This window comes from Dama dama, chromosome 18 (genome assembly GCF_033118175.1).
Source record: "Dama dama isolate Ldn47 chromosome 18, ASM3311817v1, whole genome shotgun sequence".
Taxonomy (NCBI): Eukaryota; Metazoa; Chordata; class Mammalia; order Artiodactyla; family Cervidae; genus Dama; species Dama dama.
In genome coordinates this window covers 82665699-82691987 of record NC_083698.1, presented here as the reverse complement: position 1 = coordinate 82691987, position 26289 = coordinate 82665699, and the positions used below count along the sequence as shown (strand labels likewise).

General features: G+C 38.6%; 1 protein-coding gene across 7 annotated transcripts in view; it reads left to right on the top strand.

Moving 5' to 3' along the window:
- CADPS2 (calcium dependent secretion activator 2) overlaps positions 1-26289 on the top strand; it is a 555077-nt gene that overhangs the window by 512499 nt on the left and 16289 nt on the right. For 5 of the 7 annotated variants that reach the window (XM_061165698.1, XM_061165697.1, XM_061165696.1 and 2 more), the window contains one exon: positions 14678-14785. In XM_061165698.1, coding sequence (XP_061021681.1) covers positions 14678-14785 — 108 coding nt within the window. Of the gene's footprint in view, positions 1-3210; positions 3305-14677; positions 14786-15570; positions 15835-26289 lie in introns of those variants that run through there. The other 2 variants (XM_061165699.1, XM_061165700.1) reach the window with 2 other exon arrangements.

Below are 26289 nucleotides of genomic sequence, written 5' to 3'. Positions count from 1 at the left end.
ATTCCCTCAGGGAGCAGTTTATTTTTCTTAAGTGAGGACCAGCCCTCATAGCAAAACCTGACAAGGTTATTTCAATGTACTTTTCCTGTTGCAACTTGGGGACTCTTATGGAGGTCAGTTCATCATGAGAATTTACCAGCTCAGGGGGTAGCTCCAGGATCAGGGAGAAAATGCCTCACATTATTTATAGAAAAAAATTCACTCTCCTTCCCTTTCCATGAAGGCTCTAACAAGTGTCTTATAGGAGTTTAAGTAACAAACAAGAGGAATCAGTTAAATCAGAGGACTAGTTTTCTAAATACAGAAGTGTTATAAACAAATCAGTGTTGACTTACTTATCATTTGGTTTTTCACAGAATTCTTGGGAAATAATGCATAACCTGTAAATTTGTTCAAAAATTAAGAGAGGAAACTATGAAACTTACTTAGCTACAAGGAAAAAAAATTTATGTGATAAATATAATCAATAAGTTAGTACAGCATTTGTAAGTTGACAATCATTAACAAAGTTTTTGCCTTAAATTCCATTATCACATATGATCAAGGCCTCTGATAGTCTGTTGAATCATGTGTCTTGGCATGTATATCAAAGAGTTAGAGCACAATGGAAAAAAAAAACATAAAATTTAAAACTATGTGGAATAAAAGTCATCTCATCTTTAATTCAGGCTGTGCTTGAATAGCATTACCATCTCTAGGTCATTATTATAAATGTTAGTACTTTTAGTGCTGGCAAGCTTTGTATATCTGTTGTAGGTGGCTCTTATTTTTAAATTGCATGACTTCATTTTATACTATGGATTCGACAGTCCCCAGATTTACTGATGCTATAGTTATTAAAAATGAACATTTGAAATGAAAAGGCCATGGACTTTCCTATCTTTGCCTAGGGTTTCTTGGGAGATGGTTTTGTTTGTTTTTAGTTTTACAAATAATTCCCAAAGAAGTTTTGGCATACTCTTTGTCTTGTATTAGAATCAGAAAATCAGTACTCGGCAATAAGCAGAAATAATCACATGTGTGTGATCCTGCAAAGGAGCCTCTCGAAAGAGAGAAAGGAAGCAGTAAGGGGGAACAGTTTATATTTGCTGTCTGAAGAAGAAAAGGACAAGTCATCATGGGAACACATGGACTTTATTGTTCTTAACGAGTACTTTATAATATAGATTTTGTTTCTAATTTTGAATTATTAAATACAAATGGAATGGAACACCACAATTATTTCTGTTCTTAGGGCTTTTGCAATTCTTAATTTGACTCTGTACTAGATCTGTTGGAGCCCATAGAGCTTCATCGTTGAAAGATATGGAAAGTGGTTCATTCATGCTCCTTCTGATGCGGAAGCCCCCTCTCCTGATAGCCCTCAAAAAGATTCAGTCAAGCTCTTTTAATTTTTTCAGTGATTGCAGGCTCACCATAAGGCAGCTTCCTCTTACGTGTAACGAGTTGAAATTCTGTACCTCTGTGATTTCTATCTTGGTTCTAATTCCTTTTCTGCATGATAGCCCTTCAGATATTTGGTGATAATTATCATGCATCCTCTTCCCAAGAGATATGATGGCTATTCAAAAGGATTTGTTGTCTAAGGAAGTCTTATTTTCTACATTAAACATCCTCAACTTTTTCACTAAATTCGTTAAATAAATCTTATTTAATAATCACTAAGTGCTAGACTCTGGGCTACAATGAAAATATATATGTGTCCTGCCTGCAAGCTGTTCAGTGTCTAGGAATAAAAGAGATAGAGAAATAGTTCAGTTCAGTTGCTCAGTCGTGTCTGACTCTTTGCGACTCCATGATCTGCAGCACACCAGGCTTATCTGTCCATTACCAGCTCCCAGAGCTTACTCAAACTCATGTCCATCGAGTCGGTGATTCCATCCAACCATCTCATCCTCTGTCATCCCTTTCTCCTGCCCTCAATCTTGCCCAGCATCAGGGTCTTTTCCAGTGACTCAGTTCTCAGTTCCAATTGACTCAGTTTCATGATACACATATCATGAAAACAGTCATAGCAATTGTGCTCAGACTCTTTACCATACCAATCACTCTCTAATGAATTCCAGCTTACTAATGTCACTATTATATCAAGTTGCCACACACAGCAAAGCATACTAAACCATAGATGTGGTGTGACCATGGTAGATTGCTAGAGTTTCTCCCTTAGATCTGGAAGTAAAATTTAATTTCAAAAATTATGAGATGCTGTTGGCTGTTACTATTATTTTAATGCTAAAACTCCAGCAAGATACCTCTCTGAAGCAATCTTTTACAGAGAACTTTATGAGAAAAAAGAACAGTGGCTTACCTTTCACAAAAATTTACTCACAACTGATTTAAAAACCTACTTGTGAAATGCAAACTATAAAACTTCTGGAAGAAAACATAAGAGAAAATACTACCTTAAGTTTAGATACAAACCCCAAAACATCCATGAAAGAGAAATATTGTAAGTTGGAATTAATAGGTGGCTCGGATGGTAAAGAATCTGCCTGCAATGCGAGAGACCTGGGGTGGGAAGATCCCCTGGAGGAGGGCATGCCGGCACACTCCCGTATTCTTGCCTGGAGAACCCCCATCGACAGAGGAGCCTGGCGGGCTTCAGTCCATGGGGGTCACAAAAAATCAGATGCAACTAAGCGACTAAGCACACACAGCATTCTGCACTTTTAAGGAAGTAAAAAGACAAGCTACAGACATATTTGCTCAAGGACTTTATCCAAAATGTGCAGACAACTCTTAACACTCAAGGATAAGAAAACAAACAGCACAATTAAAAAATGGGCAAAAGATCAGAACAGATACTACAGTGAAGACATATAGGTATCAAATAGGCACATAAAAAGGTACTCAATATCATTTGTCATTGGAGAAATAAAAATTAAAACAATGAGATACTATTACACACCTATTGGTATGGCTAAAATTTAATACTGTTAATAGCAAAATGTTGACAAAGATCCAGTGCAAGAGGAATTCTCATTCATTGCTGGTGGAAATGCAAAATTGTACAGCCACTTTTGCTCCTAAACTCCCTATTTGGCAGTTTCTTACAAACCTAAATATAGGCTTTAGCAACCCACTGATTACACTCCTAGGTATTTATTCAAATGATCTGAAAACATATGTCCACAATGAAACCTGCAAAAATGTTCATAGCAGCTTTATTCATAATCACCAAAAATTGAAAGCAACCAAAATGTCTTTCAGTCCAGCCTATGGATAAACAAGAAGTGGTATATCCATACAATTAAGTGGTATTCCTAATGCAAAAGAGAAGAAGGAATTCATGTTCCTGGAACATACTTGATTATCAGGTATACCTTATAATTATAGCACAACTAAAGATGTATAAGTGTCAATAACAGAAAATGATTCAAATCTAGTCACTTAAATATAGCATGTTATGAACATAGTCTTATGTATCTTTGTACTTTCATGATACTTCTTTATAAAAGAAAACATATCATACATAAGAGAAAAGTCATTAAAATGTTCCTGAACAAAAAGAAACTTTGTTATCTCATGTATCTTAGCAAAGAAGCTGGTAGGGCCTCCCACGATGTCTTCCTAGTCAAGGTGATAAAGAGTGACCTTCAGACGGTTTGATAGATTTTTTTTCTTGATTAAATAGCCCTCATCTGGAGACAAGGGGTTTCCCTCATAGCTCAGTCAGTAAAGAATCTTCCTTCAATGCAGGATACCCGGGTTTTGATTCCTGGGTGGGGAAGATCCTCTGGAGAAGGAAATGGCAACCCACTCCAGTATTCTCGCTTGGAGAACCCCATAGACAGAGGTGCCTGGCAGGCTACAGTCCATGGGATCTCAGGAGTCAGACACGACTTAGCGACTAAACCACCCAACCACCAATCTGGAGACAAGTTCCTGTCATAGTTACACAGTTCAAGGCTCCATCATAGAACCTTGGTGTGTTCATGGTGGCAAAAACCTCAGACATTAAAGAAAAGCAAGACCTGGAGAGAATGAGTCTGTTCATCCTAACAGTAACTTAGCTGAAGGGAACTCAGTCCTGAGAGACGGGGAGGGAAAACAGCTGTAGTAGATGTAGGCCAGCATGAAAACATTCACCTTAGCTTCACAGATGGGAACACCAGGCCCAAACCAAACATTCAGTAGAGTTAAAGTCGTATATTAATGTTGTATTCGTTTCTTGCTGTATAGCAAAGTGAATCAGCTCTATGTATACCTATCTCCCCTCTTTTTTGTATTTCCTTCCCCTTTAGGTCTCCACAGGAGAAGGAAATGGCAACCCACTCCAGTACTCTTGCCTGGAAAATCCCATGGACGGAGGAGCCTAGTAGGCTACAGTCCATGGGGTCGCAGAGTCGGACACGACTGAGCGACTTCCCTTTAGGTCACCACAGAGCATTGGGTCGAGTTCCCTGTGCTATACAGTAGGTTACATTAGTTGGGTTCTCCTGATAGCTCAGTTGGTAAAGAATCTGCCTGCAATGCAGGCGACCCCTTTTCAATTCCTGGGTCAGGAAGATCCCCTGGAGAAGGGATAGGCCAGCCACTCCAGTATTCTTGAGCACCCTTCGTGGCTCAGCTGGTAAAGAATCCACCTGCAGTGGAGAGACCTGGGTTCAATCCCTGGATTGGAAAGATCCCCTGGAGAAGGAGTTAGCTCTTTTATACATAATAGTATAAATATGTCAATCCCACTCTCCCAATTCATCCCACCCCTCCTATCCACCCACCTTGGTGTCCATAACATTTATTCTCTACATCTGTGTCCCTATTATGCCAATAAAAATTTTTTTAATTAAAAAAAATTTAGGTAGTATATTAAAACTAACCCCCCCCCAAAGACATATTGCCTCCCTATAAGGTTGGGAAGATGTAGCTGATAGCAATATGTGTTAGAAAATAGGATGAGAATGTGTATGAGACCATAATGTAAGGTAGCTACTGAAAACAAAACCACGAGGTAGTGTGGACCTGTGGAGGGAACACAGCAGAGAAGGTATAAACCAAACTCAGGAGCCAGACTGCCTCGCTTTCAACCTTTGCTCCATCACTTTGCTCAGTCAGTATCTGTATAATCTTGAGCATCAGTTTCTTTTTTTTTTACAGCTTTATTGAGGCATAACTGATATATTAAAAACTGCACATATTTAGTGTTTATAATTAGATGAGTTTGGAAATAGGCATATACCTGTGTGTGGGCTTCCCAGATGGTGCAGTGGTAAAGAATCCACCTGCCAATGCAGGAGACACGAGAGACCCAGTTCGATCCCTGTGTCGGGAAGATCCTCTGGAGGAAGAAATGGCAACCCACTCCAGTATTGCCTGAAAAATTCCATAGACTGAGGAGCCTGGCGGATTACAGTCTATGGGGTTGCAAAAGAATCAAACATGACTGAGCGTCTAAACATGTAGCACACATATACCTGTGTGAACATCAATTATTTTATCAAAGGGAAATAGAATTATACCACTTCTAGGCTTGTTGCAAATATGTTAAGCACTTTTCAAGATTCCTAGAATGAAATTAGTGATCGATAAGTGTTAGCTGTCATTATACAACATTATTGTTGATTATAGTAAATCTAGTATCCAGATTCTAAAAAAATAATCATTCTGTTCTATACTATCTTGTTCACATCTATTAATGTGGCAAATCTATCAATAGTCTTTTAAAACCAACATATACTTTTTAGTTTACCTCTTATTGTAGAGAGCAGCCAGCATAGTTAAGGGAATCTGGAAATAATGGCTTATAAAGAAAAAAAAGAGGGGGGAATCAGGATATTACTCTTGAGGGAGGAAAAACCTAAGAGACAAAAGAGAGTGCTCTTTAATATATGGAGTTCCCATTTTACAGAAGAGGAAGCCTTAATATTTATCCAGTCAAGAGGACAGAACAAGGATCAGTAACTAAAACCCAGTGGGAGGCAGAACTGAAGTCAGTGTATTAAGAACAAAAAAGGAAACTAAAATTCTTTACAAGGGTGATATAGTATAGTAGCAGTTACTCCAATCTTTTACCAGATGTGGTACTGCAGATTGCTGAATTATGTGGGGAAAATAACCAGATGACACTTAACATTTAAAGGGACATTTAAAAGCCCTTTCTGGGGCTTCTTTAATGGTCCAGAGGCTGAGAATCTGCCTGGCAATGCAAAGGACACAGGTTCGATTCCAGATTAGGAAACTGAGATCCCACGTGCCTCACAGCAAGTGAGCCCACGCATCACAACTAGAGGGTCCGCACTCTGCAATGAAGACCCCACCTGCCACAGCAGAGATCGGATGGAACCAAATAGATTTTTTGTAAAAGCCCTTTCCAACTCCAATTCTGCAATTTTGTTTTACAGGCCGTTAAGTTATAGGGCATTTTGGTGTGGGTGTGTATGTGAACAATGCCTATTGCAGGTTATTACACACATCACATGTGATCTCTGCACTAGTCAGTAGGTGACACAGCTAAAGAGACCTGGAGGACAAGATGAGGTTGACGGCGACCAAGGACAAGGACACTCCCCCTGGATCGGCTGCTTAGCGCTGCCGCCTGACCCTGGTGGTCCTCCCTGAGAAGGTGGAGATGGCTTATCTTTTTCCTGTCTTTATTAACAGTTCTCTCAAACGTTCTCTCTCTGTTATAACACTTGCCGAAGATTTCTAACCTTCCCGTTCTCCACAGTGTGACTTGAATTCAGCTCTATACTGTGGGGGCTTCCCAGGTGGTGCTAGTGGTAAAGAACCTGCCTGTCAATGCAGGAAATAGAAGAGACACGGGTTCGATCCCTGGGTTGGGACGATTCCCTGGCGAAGGAAATGCAACCCACTCCAGGGTTCTTGCCTGGAAAGTCCCATGAACAGAGGAGCCTGGTGGGCTACAGTCCATGGGGTTGCAAAGAGTGGCCCATGAGTGAGCGACTGAGCACGCAGCATACTCTACTGGACAGGCTTGATGTGGAGTCCGGGATCTCAGTTCAAGTCCCACCTTTGCCCCTTACTGGCAGTCTGACCCCTGGGCTTCCCACCTGGGCAGTGACGACAATGGTGTCATCCCTGGGCTGTCCCTGGTTTCTTTTGAGGATTTGATGCACATATTAATGTGGATAATATTAAATAATAATAAAAGTACATATTTGTTTATAAAAATAATAAATAATAAATAATAATATAATAATAAATAAAAATATACATTATAAAAATAATAAAAGCATATAGTATGTGCTTTATAAATGTCACACACTGTTCATGTAAATAGGATTGTCTTCGCTTCTACCTGGAATGATGCTCCCCGCACCATACATTGCCCTGCACCCTCTGCTTCAGAGCATGACCATTTTCCAAAAGAAAAACCATTTTGTTTTCCACAGGGTGAAAAACATTAGATTGCTTTTCATTTATTTTCCTTTTATTTTAGACTCTCAAGCACCTTGCATGTGCCAGTCATGACTTTTTAAAAGTATAGCCAGTCAGTTCAGTGACAAGAGGTGTTTTTCCTCCTTCCTTTGTTCAGACATTGTTTGTTACCTAGATGAGGCCGCTGGAACAGTCGGTGCTTTACGTCAGAGGGAGAGCCAAGCAGAACATGGGGAATGGTGCGCGTGCCCACTGGGACGTGTTCACCTGCAGAGGCAGATCACACCCGGACCAAGCTGAGAGTCTCGCCGTTATAGGAGCAGGCGAGGTTGCCTTCTGTGCTTCCTAGAAGAGTGCTTTGCTTCTTTCATCTTTATTTCTTTCGTTTTCTTGTCTGTCTCATTCCTCTTACAGAAGGGTAATCCATGAACTGCCTCCAGACCCTGACATTCTAGCATCCTCATGTGTCCTTTAGGCCAAAATCTGAAAGGTTCCAAATTAGTGCCAAATAACACAACCCCAGGCAATCTGAATTTTAAAGGCAAAATGAAATAATACCCACAGCATTTAAAGTTTAGTCTTCAAGTCCTCAGTGTAGTTTCTATAGTTGACATCATAGCAACTATAGATAGACAGGGGAAAGGTTACAGCAGTATTATAAATGGGAGATTTAATTTCTTCATAGTCACCCTAATTACTCATAATAATGAAATATTATAATAATGAGTATATATAATAATGAAAATAATATTATAAAGCTAGTGTGTGACATACATGTTATCACTTTTCCTCTCTGTATCAGCAGCTAATCGTCAAAACTCTTGAGACATTAGTGATCTTATAGATCAGAAATAGCAAGAGAGATACTATACGCTCATGAGCTCAAGTGGGTAAGTCATAGTAAGATGAAAATTAAGCCCATAAGTCTCAGTTGAAAATCAACCTGCCTCTTTTCCTTGAGTACTTTAGGCTATTATTTTAAATTACTATTCAATATTCCTTTTAATATTTAAAATAACCTCCTCTTTGGAAGGTTTTCTGCCACGATACAACAAAAATGTTTAAACGTGCTAGCACTTAAATCAATGAACACATAAAATATGTCACTATTTAGAAGGAATAGTGTGAAGCTTTCGGGTGAATTTTAAGAATTTGAACAATATGACTGCATAAACTATAGGAGCGTTAATTATGGTAGATTCTGATGTAAGATATTCTTGCAGCACTGTGGTAGGAATCTGCTTTTTTACTGACTGTGCTTACAGGGAGCAAACAGAAGAGACTTATCCAGAGCAAGAATTCTGGAGTAATGGAACCCTCTCCCTTAGAATGTGGGACTGAATGAAATTACATACTTAAAACACACATGTTACATGCTCCAAGTCCGAGAGATGTTTTCAAATGGATGTGCATGCCATTATCTAATTCAGAATTTTCTACTTCCTAATTTGGATTCAAAATGCATTATAGTGTGAATTAATAGAATTTTGAATAGCTCTACATTAACAAAGGGAGAGGTATCTGTGGCTGCTGCTGGAAATAATTTGATTTAAAAACCTAGATAAACTGTTATTAGAAAATCTTGAAAATTTTATATCCTTACGGCTTTTCCATTATTTACATTTCTTCTTCCCCTTTTTATGAATTAGTCTTCATCCTGGGCTTATATTTAAGTTGGAATAAATCTAATTTGAAGGCCTTCATTCAGTTTCTTTCTTTTTGATTTTCTATGTGTGAATACAATATAATTATTCTAGTTTTTGGAAAATTTGGTTTAAAAAAGTGTATATATGTTTTACATACAATCATCACACCTATACTCAAAACTTTTTTTTTAAGTATTTGAGTGTATGTAACTTCTTAAACTACTCCAAATGCTTTTGAGAAACTTAATTTTAAGAACATTTTCACTCAAATATAAAACATAGAAATTGCTGCATAAATTCCAAACTAATAAGGAACATATTAAACAATAAAAGAAAAAATATGTTGTTATTAAAGGTACCTCAGATAAGTTGTGTGTTTGTACAATTAGGTCCTATGTTCTCTGATGATCAATCATAGAGTTTTCCTGAATCTGAAATGCCAGAGTGGAAATGTAAATTTTTCCTACTACAACTTCAAATTGAAGAGACATGCTGAAGCGACTTAGCAGCAGCAGCTATTGTTTTAAATCTCAGAAGATCCATTTTTCTTGCAAATAAAAATAATGACCAGGTGCAGATATTTCACTTCTGAAGCACACAGATGATCATAAATCAAGATATCAGAGTTCCACTCTTGATTGTTTCTTCAAGGCAGGCTTTTCTAGGTTATGAGATGTGCACTTTCAAATTAAGTCAATTAGACTGTAGCTTCTATTAATCTTTGAGACGGAAATAGTATATTTAAAAATTTGTCTCCTTGTTAAATAGACACCATGACAGTGTTTGCATAGTGTATTGTTAACCTTCTGTGGAAGGTTAAGCGGCTTCTTCTGTATCGAAATCTGTAGCTGTGAAAAATGTCCTCAGCACTGCACCCACCTACCCATGAATGAGGAAAGTAAAGACTTGCACCTGTGGAATTAGGTGCAGCAGCAGGAAGTAAGCATTTGTAGTATATAATTAACAAGGAATTTTTTTCTTTCTCTTTTTGAACGGCGTGTTCATCTCACTAAGTCAACTAGTGATTAACGCTGGAAGAAAATTTGCTGGAGTCTGCACCCTTACTTAAACGCATTCACTTGCTGGTGTATTCTGTTTCTGATGCGGCCCAAGTCAGAGGAACTCACCTTTCGATACTCTATTCCCTTCCTTGTGTATTGATTTCTTTATGCCCCTGGGGGAATTTTTTAGATGTTTTACCTTTTACTGTCATTTCATTAGCCACATTCTGTTCTTTTCTGAATCAATTTAGAAGTAATCCAGGAAGTCTTATTTTGATTTAGAGATTACTACCCTAAAGAGCAAGATGGAGAAGTTAGTGCTTAGTGAACTGAGGATCTCAAAGGTTTGAATAGAGAATGGAAACAATATTGACTCTCTTTTAGGAGTATTTAAGGCTTTCCTGGTGCCTCAGACAGTAAAGAATCTGCCTGCAATGCAGGAGATCCAGTATTTTACACATAATGTGCTTGTTATAGGGCTTCCCAGATGGTGCTAGTGGTAAAGAACCCTCCTGCAAATGCAAGACATGAGACACAGGTTAGATCCCTGAGTCAGGAAGACTGCCTGAAGGAGGGCATGGCAACCCACCCAGTATTCTTGCCTGAAGAATCCCATGGACAGAAGAGCCTGGTGGGCTATAATCCATAGGGTCACAAACAGTTGGAACCAACTGAAGCAACTTAACATGCATGTGCTTACTATGTGTTCTTTAATCGTTATTTTCTCCTTTGTTAAGAAAACTGTAATTACAAATTACTTTGCCAACAAAGGTCCATCTAGTCAAAGCTATGATTTTTCTAGTAGTCATGTATGGATGTGAGAGTTTAACTATAAAGAAAGCTGAGTGCCAAAGGATGCTTTTGAACTGTGGTGTTGGAGAAGACTTTTGAGAGTCCCTTGGTCTGCAAGGAGATCCAACCAGTCCATCCTAAAGGAGATCAGTCCTGGGTGTTCACTGGAAGGATTGATGCCGAAGCTGGAACTCCAATACATTGGCCACCTGATGCAAAGAACTGACTCATTGGAAAAGACCCTGCTGCTGGGAAAGATTGAAGGCAGGAGGAGAAGGGGACGACAGAGGATGAGATGGTTGGATGGCATCACTGACTCGATGGACAAGAGTTTGAACAAGCTCTGGGAATTGGTGATGGACAAGGAAGCCTGGTGTGCTGCAGTCGATGGGGTCGCAAAGAGTCAGACACGACTGAGCGACTGAACTGATAATTACAGATGTAGAAAGCATTTCTAAGTGTACTTCTCTAGAATGTAATATTTTTGATAAAAACTCATCCAAATCTGCAGTTGTTGAAGTTGAACCGGCTGTTCCTTTGATAAGATTGAGGACACCCACTTGCACCAAAATGCGTAGCAATTTTCTGTCTGGCTGATGCAGTCACATGCATGCCTTTCATTTACACACCAGAAAATGAAAACAACCAAGTGTGTTCAGTTTTTGTTTTCTGACTAAACTTTTTTCCTAATAAGATAATATGTATTAATGGAATGAGACACAGTGACTTCCAAAGTATGTAAATTTTACTGCCATAAAGCAAGAGTCTTAGCACAAAGGAGCACTGAACCAGTGATAATGTCTTCTATCCAAACACATTTGTACTGTAAGTAGAAACTGTTTAAAAGGAAAATTATATCTTTTTCAGCAATTTATCAGAGATAATTACCCTTCATACACCAAAGGAATGATAAAGTGTTTTAAAGAACTATAATTCTAATTGGTAAATGTCACCAGCTGTTGCAGTTATTCTTACTTGTGTATATTCTTTTAATGATTATAGTCTCATGCCACAAGCTACATGAAAATATATTCACTAGGTGTGAAATTCGTGTATGTCACAGTTTCAAGAATAGGTAAACAGCTCAAAGATAGAGGAAGAAATAATGCTAATGAGGAATGTAAAAATTGTAGGTTTTGTTTACTAGGCAAGCGGAGCTTAATTTGCCAAAGGGGAGAAAGTGTAATTTCAAAAAGAAAAAGACGACACTTAATTTGTTGAAATAAACTTAAATGAGCCTTACTTCACACCCCCAACCAGGGATTCTAATTTTCTTAGTTGTAGAATTGTCTCAGCTTACACATTTCAGTATTACAGCCCTTGGGTCTGCCAAAGGGAACAACACAGAGTTTTCTTTTAGGCTTAAATTGTAAAGTGTTTGTTAGTTTAAGGTGGCAAAAGATAACGTTTTTCCTGGACAATGTTTCATGATGTCTAATGTTGTCTTAAAAGTGATCAAGGAAACAGAAAATTACCTTCCGAGTCTGTGGCAGGTGTATAAAGGCATCATTCTCCATTTCACCTGGCTATAACTCAGTTTCCAGTGAGTCTGATGGGTCCAGTGTTTAATTAGTATAAATTTATAAGCATACTCCTCTTTTGAAAGGCAGAAATAAAAATGGGGTGGGGTGAAGAGAAATGGTGGAGGAGGCAAGCCTCTCATGTGTTTATTCTTTAACTCTCAGTCCAGCTGGGCAAAACCCTGCTGCCTTGGTATTATACATATCATAGCATTTTCTTTCCAAGCACTTGACTGAAACTCACAGGTGGAGCTGACTTGAAAATTATTCTGTCATTTTCATTCTGCAGCAGTATGTTTCCTGAATGCACTCATTTTTATTGTTTTGACAAAGTTTGAGAAACACGGAGAGAAGTCCTTATCTTACGGGCTTCAACTGTTAATAGTAGCTAATAATCTTATACAAATTACCCTACCTTTTCACTGGAAATCTCAGTATATCACCACTTGCCCCAAAGAAGAAAATCGCTTAGGTTTCTCTTGAGTATCCTTGTAATTATTTAAACTTTCAAACATTGCTGATGAGAATTATGTAGAAAAACAGCAAAATGAGTTTGGTAAGTTTGATATATGTATTCTGCATTGTGTAGGAATGCTCTTGAAGGAAAGATCAATTAAGATGTTTATATAAATAATTGTTTCCTGTTATAACTAGTCGTGAATTTTGTTATATCAAGGTTATGTTTGAAAGTATCCTTCAGTGTATGTGATATAAATTTCCCTTTAGTCTAAGAACAGTAAGTACTTCCTGGGATTTTCATTGCCCAGAAATAACTTCATTAGCAAAAAGTCAAGTTAATTTTTATTAATGAGGTATGCCAGTGTCTGCACTGTGCACTGGTTAAGAGATGGGCAGTTTTATCATTGTATATAAACTATTATCCCTCCCCCCAAAAAGAGAAGTGATAAGAACTCTCTGTCTTTCATTTAAGGAAAAGGCATGGCCACTGTCCTAACACCACTCAGAGGTATATCTTGTCTTTCCTGCGGTGTGTTAGTCGGTCAGTCATGGGCAGCTCTTTGCAACCCCATGAACTGCAGCCCACCAGGTTCCTCTATCCATGGGATCTTCCAGGCAAGGATACTGGAGTGGTTTGCCATTTCCTTCTCTAGGGGATCTTCCTGAATAGTTAAATGATTCACATCCTCTTTCACCAGATTTCCTTATGTTATTTACTTTTGTGAAGAGTCCATTAATGGCTTATATAAGTGCATCCTACAGATATGAAATGATGCACGACTGACTGACTCATTTGGGCATCAGTTTTACCATTTCATCATATTATTACCCTATTCCAATTAAATGAATAACTCAGTACAGACTATGAATCAACTCCAGGTATAGAGTATACAAATCATCTAGTCAAGCTATATGAAACTCAATAAAGAACTAAAGATAAGTTTAGAAGGAATACTCTTTAGGAACCATTCAGAGTTTTATCCCCTCCTTGTGCAGATTTTGTAGATTCCTTAGCAAGGAGGATTTTTATTAACTGCCCTGTCTCATCTAACATTAGAAGATGTAAAATGTTGGATAACTTTGGAAAGTTAGCTAGCCCACACCTTTGGCTCTTCATAGGAGACTAGTTCATCCATAGTCTTATCGCATTTCTAAAATAATATAAGTCTTTGAGGTAGTATTGATAAATATAGATGAGCAGAAGCAATGGATAACCCACAGTATTTTGATTTGCATTTCACTTTGTAATGCATTAAATGTTTTTTGTTCAATATCTTCCTAATAAGAAAACTTATTTTGTATTCCTTGAACACCCATAGTAGTTGAGGAAGGCAACCCAAGGAAAGCTAACATTTTTGAAATATATATATATGGATAAACCAGCCAAAAATGATGAAAAAGAAATTGTAGTTGCAATTAAGAAATGATTATTGCATATGGGAATTTTTTGAAAAATTTATTCATTTATACTCAGCATATTGGCTTTGTAAGGTAGGCACTTTTTTAAAAAGGTATCTACTATCTTGCAACCACATATTTCTAGTCTTTTAAATGATGAACAATAACTATGACCTCAACTTATAGACCTCAATGATAAAATTTTATTTAATACTTTAATTATGGAATTTGAAGGTGTCCATTGTTGATCTTTTTTTTTGTTACTGATGCAGTGGGCATGAACTTGGGCAAACTTCAGGAGATGGTGAGGGACAGAGAGGCCTTGCGTGCTGCAGTCCATAGGGTCACAAAGAGTCAGACACGACTAGGCAACTGAACAACGACAATTGTTGATCTTAAGCATATTTTTCTAGTGTAACTTTTGAAATAATATAATGAATGATTTCCTAGGGTGGTGATTAAATAAATTTTCACAGTCAAAACCTAAGATTGTTCTATTCCCCGTCCTTTTTCCTCACAACAGAAACCAGGGATGGATCTGGCAGATACCTATATTATGTTTGTTCGGCAAAATCAAGACATTCTTCGAGAAAAGGTCAATGAGGAAATGTACATAGAAAAGTTGTTCGATGTAAGTAGCTACTCTTCCAGAGCCAGCTGGCATTGTGGATGTACTGTGAAGGGAAAAGTTGCATTTTGAGAGTGTGTCTGCAAATCACTCTTTCTTTTCTTTTTTTCCCTTCCACACAGCTAATAGTTTATTGTTTTTTCTTTGACTGCTGACAGAAGTCTTAATGGGTTTTTTTTTTTCTATACTTGAAAACTGTCACTATTAGAATGAGAGTCTCAAAATCATTCAAAGGTTCATTTTAGCAAGCAAGATGAAATCCAGTTTACCGTTGTGTACAGCTTACATCAGTTGCCTTTGCCGCAATCCATAAACAGAATCATACTGTAATGTTTTTGGCCCCTACTGTAAAAGTTTTTCTGAAGTCAATATGATATTCTTCATGGAAACAAAGAAATAAGTCACAGTAAAGCCAGATATCTGCTACTGTCCTGTTAGTGTGCCTTTTCATCTTGTTTCCCGGTACTAAGGTTTGCTAACAGATAGAATGCTGCTCCTGTCTCGTGGAGGTCTTCACAAAGGCATGGTAGCTCCTAGGAAGGGGAGGTTGTGGTTTTAGATGCCTTGATCCACAAGTTTCATCCAGTGAGTATCTGTAAAAGAGACTAAGAGAGCAGTCCATTTCAATAACAATGTTGTCACTTATTTGTAATTAGGCAGCAGTCAGTTCAAAGGAAATGGTACTTTGCTGATGACATAACTTTGCATAACCCATTCCATTGCTGATTCTGACGTGTAATATTTGCTCTGAACTGTATTTATTTATGTACATCTTCTCTGCATTTTAGAAATGCTTTTCTGGCAGTTTCATTTAATTATGCAAGTTACTGCAAATGTTTTCACAACAACAATTCACGGGCTTCATGGTGACACTTCAGCTGTGGCAGTTACAGAAGGTCTTGCTACGTCATCCTCCCCACCATGGTCTGTCATGTCAGTGTGTGTTGTTTATCAGGTTGGGTGGTCAAAATGAGCCTTCTCTTTCGTATTTTATGTTTCTAGCCTCTACCCAGGCTGTTTTACAATAAAAGTATCATCTGTTTTAATAAGCTAAGTGTTAATATGTGTGAAGAGAATGATTTCCGAAAAGCTTTGATGCCCTGCAGGGGTAGAAAAATTATCATCCATCCAGCTGGCTCTTTTACAAAATACTGAAACCGTATTAGCAACTTCTGCTTCCATTTGGTATTGCTCTGTATTTACGAGCATATGTTTCACTTCCAAGTTCTCTTTTACTTTTTTTTTTTTTTTTTTTTTTTTGCTTATGTGGTAATTTTAAAAAATGTTGAACTAGAAAAGAAGAGTTGATGTTATTCCCATTATGTCTCTTCTTGGTATAGTGGAAGCACATTTTCTCTGTTGAAAAAATGGTAGAGTCATTCTCCAAATAGGCCACTACGCATGTGTGTGTGTGTGTGTATCTCTGTGTGTTACATATTTCTTAACATCTTCAATTTTTTGTCTTGGTGACCTTTTTACTACAGAACTCATCCTCAGTTTGTAACAGAGGTAGAATTTCTTTCTTCATAAAAATATTTCCCACTTCAACTCCCCTCCATTCACCAAACTTCTTTTGAGACTTTTGTATGGCAGCAATTAACCAAGGGAGCTGACTAAAGTAGATGCCAGGAGGCCAACATTAAAATGATGTGCTCGTTCTATTGTCATGGCTATAGGTGTATATTGCACTTTCCTTCCAATGCCTAAGCATCGGATATGGCTATGGATTTGCTTCTAAAAAGATCCCATAACAAAAAACCATTCTGTTTTGGTTGCGAAGGTTTTGTCATTTTGAATATCCCCAGTAGGACATTGGACTTGTTATTTGTAAAATAGTTACAATGTCCTTAAACATTCTAATATTTTTAAGTTGCACACTTGTATTACTATAATTAAAAACAAAAAGTAGACTCTAATTCTATTGACATGTCATCAAGAATAACATAGATGAGGGGGTACTAAGAGCCCCTAATTAGCCAGGACTGAATTTGCCTCAATTAGAGTTAGTAAATGAGAGGTTATCAAGTATGTGTTGAAAGGTAAAGTAGAATGTGTATCTCAAGCAAGAAATCATTACTGAGAGACATTATATAATTATTGGAAATCCACTTGGCTGGAGCTTAAAATAATATTGTTAGGTGTCAAGAAGCAGTGGAAAATAATGACCCTATAAATACTGTTAGCAACCTGAGTCTATTACAGATAAAAAATTGAAGGGAACAATTTTATTCAGGCATCAGTGACAAACTTTTGCTATTCCAATTAAAGTGTTTCCTGAGTAAGTAAGGGAATGGAGGCTCCCACCTTCAGATGCAAAGGAAAATGTGTACACACACACACACACACACACACACACACACACATGCACACAGCAGTGTCACTATGTAGTGGTTTTAACCAACCCAGATGAGAGTACAGGGATTATAGTATGAGAGCTTAATTCCTTACAAAGGATATGCTTTTTATCCAAAAGAAATTTGCTTCATTTTAGAATATATACTAATATTTCTATATAAATCAATTATTCTACAAAGCACTGATCCTGCCTCCAATACCAACACTTTAAAAAAAGAAATCAGAAAAAAAAAAAGAAATCAGGTGTTTTACTAAAGAATCTTTTTCTGCATGATGCCCCATCCATGGAAAAGACTGCTGAAAATTCTATGAAACTTGTCCTAAGAGTAATAATAAATTACTCATGATGTTCCTGGCTTTAAAATCTTTTTGATCAATGAAGCATCTTAATAGTTCCTAATTCAAAGGGAGATATGTGCTCAGTCATGTCTGACTCTTTGCAACCCAATGGACTGTAGCCCGCCAGGCTCCTCTGTCCATGGGATTTCCCAGGCAAGAGTACTGGAGTGGGTGGCCATTCCCTTCTCTGGGGGAATCTTCCTGACTAGGGGCTCGAACCTCTTGTGTCTCCTGCATTGGCTGACAGGTTCTTTACCACTAGCACCACCTGGGAAGCCTGATAATAGTTACTAATATTTCTGACTAAATGCCTTAGGGTTCTGTTTAAATAATTGTACTGGTGACTAAGGTCCAAAAAGATGGGCACTGCCCTAGATTTGTGTCCATTGTTTTGGGGCTTCACCCATGAAGGAGAATGGTACCTCCTAGTATTGCCCATGAGCAGCCCACACAGCCACACACCATGACCCTGCTTTCTGAGCATCCTGCATTGCTGTGATTATTGTTTTAGCCTCTATGAAAGTTTTTTGGTTTCTTCAATGTGTAAAAGAGGGAGATGACTAAAATATATATTATCTGAAAGGCCATAAATAGGATAATCTTAGACTTTTAGGTCAAATCTTGGAGTATTAAAACTAAGGTATCATTTGAAGATCATGGTTAATATCAGAACAGATATCAAGACATTTTGCTTTGCTCCATAAGTTAAACTTATACTTTCTATTTTAAACAGAAATAACTTCAGAAAAGTGTTCAGTAAATGATGGCAGATACCCTATTTAATAGAAGGTACTGGATTTGACTAAGGTATTGGGTGGGCCAAAAAGTTGTTCAGTTAGTGAATACATTGTTTCAGTAAAGTTCATCGTGAAAATGAAAAATATGACTTTTATTGGTACTTAAAACTGAATGAACTTTTTGGCCAAACCAATACATCCCTAATTTTTTCAAAGTGTCAAAATTATAATTGTGGCCTTACCTGTCATCACTGCTATTCCCAGACCTCCATGTACCAGGAAATGTGCTAGGTTCTTGACCTGTATCATTTCTAACCTGGGTAGATGCTTGCGTGCCTGCCAAGTCACTTCAGTCAGACTCTTTGTGACCCTATGTACTGTAGCCCACCAGGCTCCTCTGTCCATGGAATTCTTCTGACAAGAGTACTGGAGTGGGTTGCCATTTCCTTCTCCATGGGATCTTCCCAGCCCAGGAATTGAACCTGTGTCTCTTTTGTCTCCTGCATTGCAAGTGAGTTCTTTACCACTAGCGCCACCTGGGAAGCCACATGGGTAGATGCTGTCACTCCCATTTTAGCCTTATTTTCAGGTTAAGAAATGTCCCATCCAGAGATGACAAAAGACTTGTTACATACTAAATCAGACTTTGAAATTGTGTCACTCTAGTTTCAAAGTCCATATTACACCTACCATACTTCCAACTCAATGGACATGAGTTTGAGCAAGCGCTGGGAGATGGTGAAGGACAGGGAAGCCTGATGTGCTACAGTCCATGGGGCTCAGAGTCAGACATGACTCAGTGACTGAACAACAGCTTCAGATTTACAGAATTTGAAATGATAAAACAGAGTTTGGAGGAAGAGGACTGGACCAGGACTCCAGAAACCTGAGTTCTAGCCACAGTTCTGCCATTGACTGGATAAGAGCACTTCAAGAAGTTCTTTCACCTGTCTGAAACTCAGTATAGACAGCACATGTAAACTGAAGAAGCTGGTCTAGAACTCCAGATGGTTTCTGAAATCCCTTCCAGGTTTTAAATAAATTAGTTTTAATTAGCAGTGGCGACAGAAGTTACTGGGTTGCTTGCATGCCGAGTCTTGCACGCCGGAGTAGCAGACAGTTCTAAAGTGCTTTTGTGATGGTCAGGTGAAAGCAAGAAGCAGTAGCAGTTACAGTAGATAAGGAGAAAAGAGATTCTACATAAGGAATGTCATTTGATATTCTATACAGCTCCCACCATGGTTCTGAACCCTACAGGTAGAAAAATAGTTGGAACTCGTATATTCTGTATTCATGTTAAGTCTTTCAAAATGACCAGAATATCTTAAACGGAGGCTGTCTTTGCTTGTCACATGGTGCACATACTGAAATCTATATGTGAATATAATATTCCCAGAATTGCACAATATATTCTTATAGCTTATATTGTACAACATAGGAAATAAAGCCAATATTTTATAGCAACTGTTGTTGTTCAGTTGTTATGTTATGTCTGACTCTTTGTGACCCCATAGACAACAGCAGGCCAGGCTTCCCTCAGTGTAATATAACCTTTAAAAATTGTAAGTTACTACATTGTACACCTGTAACATACAATATTGTGTGTGTGTTAAGTCGCTTCAGTCATGTCTGACTCTTTGCGACCCTGTGGTGTGTAGCCTGCCAGGCTACTCTGTCAATGGGATTCTCTAGGTAAGGATGCTAGAGTGGATTGCCATGTTCTCCTCCAAGGGATCTTCCCAACCGAAGCACTGAACCCACATCTCTTATGTCTCTTCCATTAGCAGGAGAGTTCTTTGACACTAGCGCCACCTGGTAAGCCTTAATATAATATTATATAGCAACTATTTTGTTGTTGTTGTTCAGTCGCTAAGTCATGTCTGACTCTTTGCCACCCCATGTACTGCAACATGCCAGGCTTCCCTGTCCTTTGCTATCTCCTGGAGTTTGCTCAAATTCATGTCCAGTGAGTCAAGATGCTATCTAACCATCTCATCCTCTGCCACCCCTTTCTCCTTTTTGCCTTCAATCTTTCCCAGAATCAGGATCTTTTCCAATGACATCCATACATGACTACTGGAAAAACCATAGCTTTGACTATACTTTTAAAAAAGAAAAGAATTAAACTTAGTGATTATCGTATTTTGAATTTAGCCAATGGGAAAAAAATCTCACATGTTAAATTTACCTTCAAAACAAAACAAACAAACTGATCACTCAGTCGTGTCCGACTCTTTGCGACCCTGTGGACTGTAACCCACCAGGCTCCTCTATCCATGGGATTCTCCAGGCAAGAATACTGGAGTGGGTTGCCATTTCCTTCTCTAGGGGATCTTCCCAACCCAGGGTTTTACCTTAAGACACATTAAAAAAGTGTGTCTTATCTGGGTCAGAGAAATTTAAAGGAAGTTCTCTAGCAGAAGAGAATATGGATTTACCAGCAAAGTTCTGCTTTATAGGTAGTCTCTCTTATTCCAACTTATAAAGCATTGTCAGTAGCTGTTTAAAAAAATGCTAGCAAATCAAAACCATTTACAACTTGTCTGATCCCAATGTAAAACCATGGCAATGCTTTTCTAATTCTCAAGTTCCATTTTTGGAGAAGGGAATGGCAATCCACTCAGTACTGTTGCCTTTAAAATCCCATGGACGGAGAAGCCTGGCAGGCTATAGTCCATAGGGTTGCAGAGAGTCGGATGCAACTGAGCATGCAGCACAAGTCCCATTTTTAATGCCTATTATGAGGTTTTTTTCTCACACCGTCAGGTTTCAGGAAACACAGAGTGAGCCCCAGGTACCCATGGGTCAGCAGAGAGGCTGGACACTTTCCCAGAGAGTTTTGAGTCTCTGGGTTGAAAAGTGGTGATGTTTCAGAAATCAAAACTGATGCTCACAGTAATTGTCACAAGAGCACCTTCTGTGGTCACTTACTAATGTCCAAGAATATCCCAAATGCTGAGGCTGGTAGGGGTCAACAGAAGTGCATCCTGTTGTCTGGGAGAGACGCTAAACCTACCTAACTCTGTAAACGTTTGTGCCTTTACAGGGCATTGCCCATCTTGAGGCCCTCTGAGACAATTTTGTTTTAGCTCTCATGTTGCTGAAGACACATCAGGGTGCAGTCTTTAATTGGTAAATCATGCAGATTAAACATTCTCTTGTGTTATAAACTGATTAAATATTTAATTGTTGAGGAGTTTCATCTCAACGAGATTTTTTTTTAAATTGTGTTGTGATATCTTCTAAAATTAAAAGTAATCCTTTAAATGATAGTTAATCAGTGATATTCATCCACATAGTGCTTTGTAAAGGATTAATTTTCAGGACTTTCCTTGAAAAGGATTCTTTTTGGTTAAGAAACTCTAAATTAAGCATTTTAAGTAAAACGGACCTCAATAATATCAGTGAGTTTAGTGGCCATCTTAAGATTTGGTAAGGGGGGGGGGGGAGAATGAAACTCTTGCAAGTGGATATGCTTTTCAAAATAAAAGTAATTTTGCATTTCTACCTCTTGTTTATCTCTGGACTCCAAAATAAGAAAGGGAGGAAATGCTTCGAGTTTTCGAGTTCAGTGTTTCACACCCATGCCCAAACTTTTTGATTCAAGAATTTATTCATCCTCAGTAAGATTGTTGCTACTATTCTATTTAAAAATTAAATTTATTTCGTTGGTTTTTCAGGAATACTTGAAATCCACAGAACATGAGTAAGATTGGCTGCTATTAATAGACAGTAGAATATATTTAGAACTGACTGTCTACTTTTTCAGTCATATTCCTTGGATGAATTTCTTTGTATGTGTAATCAGCCTCATTACAAACAAAGGCTGGAACCCAGTGAGACCCATTCAGAGGGCTTCTTTGCCTTCTTGCATTTCTTATAATTCCATAATATTATAGATACATTTGCTTATATATGACTGTCGATTTTAAAATAACAATTTTCCTCTTTTCAATGTTATTTAACTTTCAAGTGACAAACAAGTTGTTATATCCAAGGGTCCCCAACCTCAGGGATCTAATGCCTGCTGATCTGAGGTGGAGCTGATGTGATAATAATGGAAATACAGGCTACAATAAATGTAATCTTGAATCATTCCAAAACCACACCCCCCACCCCATCCATAGAAAACCTGTATTCCACGAAACCAGTTCCTGGTGCCAAAAAGGCTGGGAACCACTAAATCAGTATAAATTCTGATTACAGAGTATTTTCTCTTCAATGTTGTCTCTATGTAAAAAGAAGTCAAATATAAAACATTAACTTGGACCCATCCATGATTTTCCTATCAACAATCAAAATCAAATGTTACTATCACTCTCATGTCCTAACCATTATTTTGCTTTTCCACCACTAGAAAAGATGAATGATATAAGCTCAGTGATGTACTTGAGACCAAGATCATTTATTTCTACCCACTGTTAAACATCATGCACCCTGGGGTCACCTTGTGCACTAAAGGTAGATCAGAAGCTTGACTGTTTCTTATCCATGTTCATAGTACTGGCATGTCACTTCTCCTACATTTTAGCAGTTTCTTATTTAGCAGCTTGAATATACTGTTTTCCAGGGGGTGTTTTTTAATGTAATTATATGTATTTATTCCCACTTTATTTTACCCACAGTATTTGTACTCACACGGAAGTTGTTTGGCCTCTTTTAAGACAGTTGTAGTCAAGACTTGTTCTGTATATGGTCACGTCTGCTTTAGTAAATGGCATTCAAACTTGCTCCCTAGCTGCTTTTCCCCCTCTCAAAGTTTATTTCTCTTCAAAACCTCTGCTCTCAAATTACAGCTGTCTCATTCATTTTAGTTAATCATCTTTATTTTAATGTTGAGTTATCATTTGTAAGTGTAAGAATTTATGAAAAAATCTACTTTAGATGTACAGTGTGCGCCAGAATAACTTTGGCAAGTCCAGACGTGACTCCTCACGGCCAAAGGCCCTCATTTGAATCTAAGCTGTTGGTGAATGAAGACCTAAGAAACCTGAGCTAAGCATGCCTAATTGCCTAAAAGAAACTCCACAAGAAAAAAATGTATTGTAGCCGGTTGATCTTATTTCTTTGATAATTCAAAAGAATCTTCAAGAAATATGTAGACTTCTCCCTTAGATTCTTGAAATGTGATCATGGGACACAATTGTCATTTGGCACATGCCCAGAAATACACATCTTTGCATGAGGCACCTGGACATATGTGGCAGGTCTGGTAGAATCAGGCTAATTAACAACACAGGCTTAAACAGGCACCTCATCTGGCAGTGCAGTTAGTTGCCTGATGGTGCTCAGCGGGATCGGGTAGTGCTTTTTATTTTTCTATCCTAATGGTCTGCTGCCCACCTAATTTTGCCTTATTGTCAGTCACTACTTACCGCAGCTTGGGGCCCTCCCAGGAGGCTAAATTATTATCAAAGGATTAAGGAGATGTAGCCTTGCAGCTCTGACATTTCTGATTACTTGTCTATGCCAGAACACTAATTAGCTGTGACTAATTAAGAAAAATGTTCCTGCCATAGAAAACCATTTAAAAGAACTAAGAAGTAGAAAAGCAATTCAAAAGCTGAGCAGTGCTCAGATTTGCTGATGCTCTTTAGATTTCCACCAGAGCCTTAACTCACCTTTAATTGTGCTCAGAATTAAAAAAAAAAAAAAAAAAAACTTGTGAACTGATCTGAGGTTTTTGCTTGAATAGGAGAAAAAAAATTGGGGTTGATCACTTAAAATCACTTCACCATGGTAAAACTCTCTGATGAATGAAAGATGTCAAAACTTGCATTTTCCTCAAGAAATTTTTCTAAACATCAAATGCATAAATGTGTATTTGCTTTCATTCACCCAAGCCAGTGACAGTAACTTAATAGTCATGGAAGAAATCAGAATATTCCCCCTCCTGATTTTATCAAAGATAGTTGAAATAATTACAAGCAACATGTTGAGCAGTTCAAAAGTTATTTAGTATTGATTGCTTGCTGCTTTCACATGGATGATGGTCTGGAAACTCTGGCTTCTCCACATAGAACCTGGCTTTTCCTCAGTGGCTTTGCATGCTTGCACTGCAGCTGGCTACCAGTGACTTATTAATGAAACTACGCAGGGCTCCCCTGAGACCAGCATCTCCATCAGTTGGCCAGTATGATGTTTTCATAGAAATGGTGGCTACCATTCTCCTTCTCTTCAAACCCTACTTCATAAGCAAATGACACATGGCTTTAAAGTCATTTTCTGTGGTGGCTTTTTGATCTCCTCCTCCATCAAACACGCCCTCTGCAAGCCTCGCCTGTAGCCTCATCTACATGGTTGGTGCTATTCACAAGTGAGCACAGGAGTGGCAGCCAGAATGCCACCATTGACTAAGTCCAACGAAAAACAAAGTCTGTGTCAGGAAGCAGCTGTTGCAGTAAACCAACATTGTTGTGGCAAAACAGGGTGTTTGTTAAATGCATTGAAAAGAAACTCTATAAACAATTTTCACAGGTACTTACCTAAACTCAAGAAGAGCCTTCAATTACTTGATCTCAGCCCAGCCCTAAGTAAGACACCATCTAAATTTCACTCTCTTAAAATGGGCAAAATGTTTTATTTGAAGTAAAGCAAGTTCTAATCCTTACCTCACCTAAATTCTTCATGCTGTTTTTTAAGCCCATTTCCCCTTTTCCTCTCAGTGGAGAACAAAAAGCAGGTAGCCAGCGTCGCTAGGGAATAATCCTTCCTATATGTGAAGACTGTTAGTAAGACACCTGTCATCCTTGTCTACTCCAGGATAAATAATCCCTTTTGCTCAACTTCTCATCATAGGCCCCTTTTCTAGCCCTTTAATCTTTTGGGGGGCTGTCCTCTGAAGCTTCTCAAAATGCTCTGTGTCATGCTTAGGCTTTAGAGTCAGGAATTCGTTGTTGTTCAGTCACTAAGTTGTGTCTAACTCTTTGCGACCCCATGGACTGCAGCACACCAGGCTTCCCTTGCCCTTCACTGTCTCCCAGAAGCTTACTCAAACTCATGTCTATCAAGTCAGTGATGCCATCCAACCATCATGTCTTCTGCCACCCCCTCCTCCTCCTACCTTCAACCTTTCCCAGCAGCAGGGTCTTTTCAAATGAGTCAGTTTTTCTTATCAGGTGGCCAAAGTATTGGAGCTCCAACCTCAGCATCAGTCCTTCCAGTGAATATTCAGGACTGATTTCCTTTAGTAGTGACTGGTTTGATCTCCTTGCAGTCCAGGGGACTCTCAAGAGTCTTCTTCAACACATAGTTCAAAAGCATCAGTTCTTTGGTGCTCATACATGACTACTGGAAAAACCATAGCTTTGACTAGACAGGCCTTTATCAGCAAAGTGATATCTCTGCTTTTTAATACGCTGTCTATGTTTGTCATAGCTTTTCTGCCAAGGAGCAAGTGTCTTTTAATTTCATGGCTACAGTCATCATCTGCAGTGATTTTGGAGCCCAACAAAATAAAGTCTGTTACTTTCCATTGTTTTCTTTGTTTCCCCTTCTGTTTGCCAGAACTAGGATGTAGTATTTGAATGTGACTGTACACACATTCCTCAGAGAAGGCCATGGCAACCCACTCCAGTACTCTTGCCTGGAAAATCCCATGGACGGAGGAGCCTGGTAGGCTGCAGTCCATGGGGTCACGAAGAGTCAGACATGCCTGAGCGACTTCACTTTCACTGTTCACTTTTGTGCACTGGAGAAGGAAATGGCAACCCACTCCAGTGTTCTTGCCTGGAGAATCCCAGGGACGGGGGAGCCTGGTGGGCTGCCGTCTATGGGGTCACACAGAGTCGGACACGACTGAAGCGGTTTAGCAGCAGCAGCAGTACACATTCCTATTTATACATTCTCATGGAAAGCTTTCCCATACTTTTGCTCTACTGATCCTCATAAATTTGGTTCCATATACTCCCTACATTTCTTGTTGACTTTCCCCTTAGTTCTGGCTTTCCTGGTGGTTAAGATGGTAAAGTGTCTATCTGCAACGTGGGAGACCCAGGTTCGATCCTTGGGTTGGGAAGATCCCCTGGAGAAGGAAATGGCAACCCACTCCAGTACTCTTGCCTGGAAAATCCCATG